At 37.4% G+C, this 7,043-nt stretch overlaps 1 protein-coding gene across 1 annotated transcript; it reads right to left on the minus strand.

Moving 5' to 3' along the window:
- Positions 1–321: 321 nt before the first annotated feature.
- Positions 322–6,641, minus strand: LOC136800801 (uncharacterized). The gene is made up of 6 exons (XM_067057458.1): positions 6,382–6,641; positions 4,914–5,114; positions 3,851–4,056; positions 1,917–2,138; positions 1,020–1,277; positions 322–479 (listed from the first exon to the last, which is right to left on the minus strand). Exons 1-6 carry the CDS (start codon positions 6,624–6,626, stop codon positions 322–324), a joined length of 1,290 nt encoding a protein of 429 aa, XP_066913559.1. The 5' UTR covers positions 6,627–6,641.
- Positions 6,642–7,043: the final 402 nt, after the last annotated feature.

Raw genomic sequence — 7,043 nt, forward strand, 5'->3', positions numbered from 1 at the left:
TCCAAATCAAAGAAAAAATCGGATCTAAAAATCTACAAATGCAATTACGAATACATCATTTTTGAATACAAAACTTTTTTTGCCCTGGGAGTACACGACGACAAAATTGCCGAAATTTGAGGAAAATAATCTCCTCAAGGGTGGTACGAACGAATGTCAAAATTTTGCCTTCTTCTTCTTGTAGATAATGGATTGAGATATTATACCAGAGGATTTCTGAGCAAAACTTCCAAGTCTGTTCACCATTTCGTTTTACTCCAAAGTCGAGATATTATAAAGTTACATGTTTTATTTTATTATATAATTCCAGGTTTTAGAATTTTAGTAAAATGGTTGTTGAGCTGGCGTATAAGGCGGTTGTTGAGCTGGTGGGTAGGGCGGTTGATGCTGCATTGGCGGATATGGTGGCTGATTGAGAATGGGTGGAGGGAGAGTAATTCCATCAGTCTGTGGCCCTGGATAAGGTGGCGGTGGTATTTCTGAAAGGTGGAATCAGTTAATAAATAATTACGGCGACTCTTTAATTAAAGATTTTATTTTTACATAAGTATTCCCGTTTCATATCAGACACATATTTCATATCATGACAGTGTCTGCCTATTGTTATATTGTACTGATATAAATAAAAAAATGTTTTTCTTGGCCTCTTTCGAATCAATCTTGCTCCATATTCGTTTCAATCTAATGTGAAAAGCTTGTAAATTAACATTGACGAGTAAGCAAACGATATCACTCTTATTTAAAAACAAAACCTTTAATTGCCTGTTTTCTGAGAAAACAATTTAATAGCTTAAAAGACCGGTATACTGACAAAAAACAAGGCTAATCACCGTCACTGTCTGATTTTAGAAGACCGCTTTTCCTTCTCTTTATTCGTCAAATCCTGCAATACCGTACTGCTGAAAGTACAAACCCCCCTGAAAACTATATTGTCAAATATTGTTCGTCAATATATTGTGTAGTCTAATTAGCCCTTAAAACTATAAACATATGGTTAAATTAATCGTAAAGCATTTTACCTTCACTATTTCCATATTGAACGTATTGCTTTTGAGTATTCAAAGCTACCGTCTCTTCTGATTTGGCGCCCGACATTTCACAATCAGCATAACCTGTTAGTGAGGCATTCTCTTGAACGTTTGTTGAGGCAACTTGGTCAGTTTGTCTTCGATCCCACCAACGTTTTTTAACGAAGCACAACACACAACCAGCAATGATGATACCAACAACAATCAAAGCTATTTGCATCACAAGTATCACTTTAGCAATCAACTCATCTGTTGGTTAAGAATTCAAAAAGAAGTTCAGTTAAAACCCCTGTCTCATAGCCCCTTTGAAGGTTTTTCTATCGAAATCCGAATGGAAATGGAAATCATAGGCTTATGTTCTTCCTCTAGCGAAAAACTTTTCTTATATATAGGAAGTATATTGGTCTGCGATTAAGACTATCGAAATTCCATTGTTCTAAGCCTGGAAAGTTTGGTGGCAGTGGGGATGGTTGTGAAGCTTCAAGAATATTTGGGAAATTTCACCTTTAGACTCTCACTTATTCGAACTTCTTTTATTCGAATCTTTCTTAATCCTACCTAAGTTACGCGGCCTTTGAGCGGCCCGTGTGGTTTTAATACAAATTCCAGATTGAAAGTGAAATTTTCCGCTAAATTTCAAAAAATATACGACTCAAAAAAAACAAAGAAACCGCTAAATTCAATCCGTCGTTCAAAATATGGCGTATACTTCAAGGCTTTACTTTTTCTTGACTGAGAAAGGTTGAAGATTCACTTCTATCCCTCTGGGCTTATACTTCATTGGAGAAACCCTCTTATAAAATACTTTCAATAATTCGAATCTCCTTGTAATTCGAACAAATAACATTCCCCCCTTTCGAGATCGAATTAGCGAGTGTTAACACTGACCGTCCCTGTAATGCACATATCCCAAGATAAATCCACGTCTTTTTGAGGGTTGGTAGTAACCACCTTTGAGTTCAACTTCGATTTCATAATAACTTGTCGACCAAGTAAATGGTTTTTCTGTTGTGCAGAACTTTTTCACATTTTTTCCTTCGATAATGACAGTTTTCTTCTTCTTGTTTTTTTTGCCATCACTTTGACCATCATTTGTAACTGAATGCTCTCCTGAATAAAGAGTTGACAGATTTTTTCTTTAAAGGGATATTAAAGTACTGACGAAATTTGTAAACAAACCGTATGCAGCGGGATACAAAATCAAAACAAATGACACATGTCAAAATAAAAAAATCAAAACAAATATGGCTGATTTTGATTTTTTCAATTGTTTTACAAGTTTGTTTTGGACACGTGATTTTAATGCTTTAATGATATTCTACTTTTATGTCCCTTTAACACCCCTGTTTCACTGGACCGCTGGGACTGAAGCACTTTTGGAAAATTTGCCCAAAATTTTGTCCACCGTGGAGAAAATACCATGAAATTTCAGCCCCATTGAGAAATTGACACTGATTTTATTCCCACTTAAAATTTTATGGAAAATTTGGACTCCAAAACCATCCCCATTGGGAAAATTGGACTCCAAAACCATCCCCATTGGGAAAATTGGACTCCGAAACCATCCCCATTGGGAAAATTGGACTCCAAAACCATCCCCATTGGGAAAATTGGACTCCGAAACCATCCCCATTGGGATTTTGATAAAAATCTTCACCCTCACTGATGAGATCAAAACTTTGACCAGGGCTGTGAGACAGCAATCTGAATTGTAGTCATCTACAAAACCCCAGGAAGTATAAAGGGCACAAATCCGTTAGTGGTTGCCAGTAGCCTAAGTGAGACAAGGGTGTTCCTAACCTATAACGAAAACCCAATCAGATAGGAATGGTTTTATTATATCATTAAATTCACAAATTTGCTTTTTTAGTCAGTTTTGGTGAAAAAAAATTTAATTAAAAAGAACTGGTCTCGCCACCAACCTTGTTAAGGTTAGCCAATGACACTTATACAGCGAAGCGTAGTGCTTTTGGATTACCAAACCCCTCACTATGTATAGCAGGGCGAATACATATTTTCAACCGTAACCGTCAATTGCTGCACGGGCATTTTATTGTCCGTTTTAAAACCCTAAAACAGTCCCAGTCTTTTTTTCGCACCTATAGACAATAGAAAAACAGGTGTGGAAAAGGATTAAATCGATTTTAGGGGAATGATTAAATAATAAAGTGGCACACGCCCGACCGCGCGACTACGGTTGAAAAGGCGTATAAACCTTTTCGACTGTAGCTGCCAATTGCCGCGTGGGGGTTTTTTGTCCGCTTTATCCCACTAAAACCATCCCAGTCTTTTTTTTCGCACCTATAGACAATAGAAAAACAGGTGTGGAAAAGGATTGAATCGATTTTAAGGGGATGATTGAATAATAAAGTTGCACACGCCCGACCGCGCGACTACGGTTGAAAAGGCGTATAAACCTTTTCGACTGTAGCTGCCAATTTCCGCGTGGTGGTTTTTTGTCCGCTTTATCCCACTAAAACCGTCCCAGTCTTTTTTTTCGCACCTATAGACAATAGAAAAACAGGTGTGGAAAAGGATTGAATCAATTTTAGGGGGATGATTGAATAATAAAGTGGCACACGCCCGACTGCGCGACTACGGTTGAAAAGGCGTATAAACCTTTTCGACTGTAGCTGCCAATTGCCGCGTGGGGGTTTTTTGTCCGCTTTATCCCACTAAAACCGTCCCAGTCTTTTTTTTCGCACCTATAGACAATAGAAAAAGGTGTGCAGATCGAGTTTAGCGGGATGATTAAATGATAAAGTGGCACGCGTCTGACCGCGCAACTACGGTCGGAAAAGGTGTATGCTCTCAAAAATCACCTGTTAACTTTAACCTGTTTTTCTTGTAGCAATCAGAACTGCCATCAAAATCGATATCCATCACATTTATTTGTATCACGTTCAACTTGGCTGCTTTGATATCCCATTCACACTCCTTACTGCGACCTGGTAAATCATCTCCAGTGAAACCTATTGGCCATTTTGGTGACGCAATTACGCCAGCTTTTCGATGCAAGTCTGTATCACTAGCAAAAAAAAGTACAATTAACTTGAGCTGAAAATTATCTACAATCAGTTCCAAAATAATTGCCATAAATGGGAAATCCCCACGAAATTTTATAACCACAAACAATTTGGAAGCGCTCTAAATTAGGTTGGAAGGGTAGAAGTTTTAACTCTGAGTTTTAACGCTAGACTTAGAATCTTAGGTTCTGAGAATCCAGAAGCTCAAAAATAATCCGGTAGGGCTTGAATTATAGCCTAGAAACCAATAAATCCCTCCAAGATCGAAATATTCGATGAAATTAAGTTGAAGGCCCGAAATTGACATTCTCGCTCGAAATTCAATTTTCGAAAAATGATGAAATAGCCAAAATTGCCAATATGTTATGGCACTGATTGTAGATATAGTGTCGTGTGTAAAATTTCCGTCCAAGAGTTATCCCAAATCTGCCGATGATTGTAAGATTGCAAGGTGGCTCAATGTTCAAGGTTCCTTTTTCGTATTGTTATGGTGTGGGGTTATGTGATTGATGTATCTCTTTGACTTCGGTTAAGGCTTGGGGATACGATAAGTTTTTGTCGCGTTGGTGCAATGCAACATCATCCATCCCACCAACCTGAAACACTTTCTCGTCTCTCCACCCCACTTTTCTTTCTACCAATAAAAGTGATATCTCACTTTTGTCACTGGGACAATGGAGCAAAATTGATTTACATTTTGTTAAACACACGCAACAACCTTCTACTCAGAATCATGTTCGAGCTCAATACTTTGTTTTGGGACACCCTGTAGAACTTTGTTGCGACCCCCCTTTTTTCAAGAATGGATAATCCCAAAATCCCAAATGGCTTATAAATTCAAATCAAAAGATTTTCTTACCTTCTGCATTGCGTAGCAACGTTAGCATATCCTGTTGAAAATACTTCAAAAGAAGCCACAAATCCGGTCTGCCGAGTAGAATTTTTCTCAGAGGCATGAAGCCGAATTTTCAAACAATTTTGATTGGTGTAAATGTCATGTGGTAAGTCGCCAATCATATTATTGGAGCAAAAACGAACCAATTTGACAGGAGATTCACATCTGAAAGTAAACAGAATTTTCATAGACAAAGCTATCCATATTTTTTTTCAAAAATTTTGATTAAAATACACTGCTTGTTAGCTTACACATTTTTTTATAAGAACATCCAAAATTTTTTAACCCTTCAGAACTTTTTAACTTTTTCAGTTTCAAGCCTAACAATGTTCTTAACATGCATTTTTCCCATTTTCCTGAGAAATATAGTGTTTTTGAGTCCAAAAGCCTTCAGATGTTCTTAACTTGTTCTTAAAATTTGGCTATCGAAGCCTTATGCTCTTATACAGTTTGTTCTCATAAAAAACGTGTACTCTTTACATTATGTGAAGAATTAAAAGCAGCAAAGACAGCTAATTCTAATTTTGACACCCTTCTTTAGAGTTGAAAATAATAAGACGGTCGGAATCGCTGATGGAAACTATATCTATTTGACACTCTTTAAAAAAAAAGTTGCACCGGGGCTGTAAAACAGGGGTTTTATTAACTTAGCAGCGACCAGAGAGGAAAAAAACTTTGTTCTATCAGTGATTCTGATCTTTCTATTATTCCTAAGTCTAAAGAAGTGCGTGGTTAAACCTTTAAACAAATCTGTTCCATGAACTTGTATCATCAGGTGAAAGAATGATACAAGAAAGATGATGAAGCTGAAGATGAAGAAGTTCAACCCGAAGACGAAAACGAGGCTGAAGAGGAATCAAAGGAGGCTGAAGAAGAAAAAAGCGAAGAACAAGAAAAACCAAAAGATTGCAAGTAAGTTTGCAGTATTAAGAAATATTTGTACACCCTGGAAATATTTGTACACCCTGTGTCACACACCCACTGGGACGCTAGCCCAGTAGCGTAGACAGATGTGAAGAACGATCTGCGTAGGAGAGCAGATTTTTACGACAAATCACTTACCTATTCATCATATAAAAACATAATTACTGTGTCGTTTCAATCTGCTCTCCTAAGCAAATGTTCCTTCACCCCTGTCTACGCTACTGCTAGCCTCACTGGAAAATTTGTCCAAAATTTCGTCCCCGGTAGGAAAAATACCCTTCAATTTCAGCCTCACTGAAAAATTGGCTTTGATTTCATCCCCATCCAAAATTCAAAGTAAAAAGTTGCACCCTAAAACTATCCCCACAGGATTTTTAGCCTTGAAACAATAGAATTTTTATCCCCATTTTGATTTCAATGAAAATATTTATCCCCACTGAGAAAAAAAGTTCGATGGAACTATGAGCAAGGGATGCATGACTTTTTATTTAAAGAAAAGTTTTCTTACCCTGAGTAGACTTCAACAAAGTCATTGTTGCAACTCGGTAAAACCCCATCAACCATGAACTCTTTCCATGTTAATTTGATATAAGAAACATGTACGCGTGGTGTGATCTCCCAGAAACAATCTTCCCCTCTGCTGTAAGGTGAGTACGATGAAATAACACCTTCAGTACCATTAAAAGTTAAGCCACATGATTTCTGTGAGTCAACTTTATTTGCCAGTAGAATGAGAAAATACAAACATAACATTCTATGTGTAGTTTTTTTTCTAAATTGCAACATTTTTGTGATTATAGGAAAGTTACCGATTCCTAAAGAGTGCTTTGTTTTCTAAAGAGTTTTACTCAGAATTTTCTGGATGTGGTGGGGCAAAAATAAATTTCTCTTTGAAGACGTAGTCTGAACAGGTGGTATTCCCAGCTGGCACACAACGTTGTTTCAACGCTTATATAACGTTTACAACGTCCATATAACGTTAGATGAACGTTAAAACAACGTTGTGTGCCAGCTGGGATTACCTTGTAGGGAATAAATTTTGTGTTTGAGTACAAGAACCTGACACATTGTTCATTCTAACGTAGTGTTGTGGTGGTCATCGTTCTTGACTCTCGTCTGGGAGGTCTGAGTTCGATTCCACTATAGTACTACGGTTCAATTGGCAAGTGA

Source organism: Clytia hemisphaerica, unplaced genomic scaffold, assembly GCF_902728285.1.
Source record: "Clytia hemisphaerica strain Z4C2 unplaced genomic scaffold, Clytia hemisphaerica genome assembly, whole genome shotgun sequence".
Taxonomy (NCBI): domain Eukaryota; kingdom Metazoa; phylum Cnidaria; class Hydrozoa; order Leptothecata; family Clytiidae; genus Clytia; species Clytia hemisphaerica.

What these genes read in the sequence shown, in the direction of transcription:
- LOC136800801 (XM_067057458.1), bottom strand. Translation starts at nt 6,626, where the DNA reads ATGTTATGTTTGTATTTTCTCATTCTACTGGCAAATAAAGTTGACTCA. An exon ending in GTTGCTACGCAATGCAGAAG is followed by an intron (nt 4,057 to 4,913) that starts GTAAGAAAATCT and finishes TTTTTTTGCTAG; the next exon opens with TGATACAGACTTGCATCGAA. An exon ending in AAACAGGTTAAAGTTAACAG is followed by an intron (nt 2,139 to 3,850) that starts GTGATTTTTGAG and finishes CTCTTTATTCAG; the next exon opens with GAGAGCATTCAGTTACAAAT.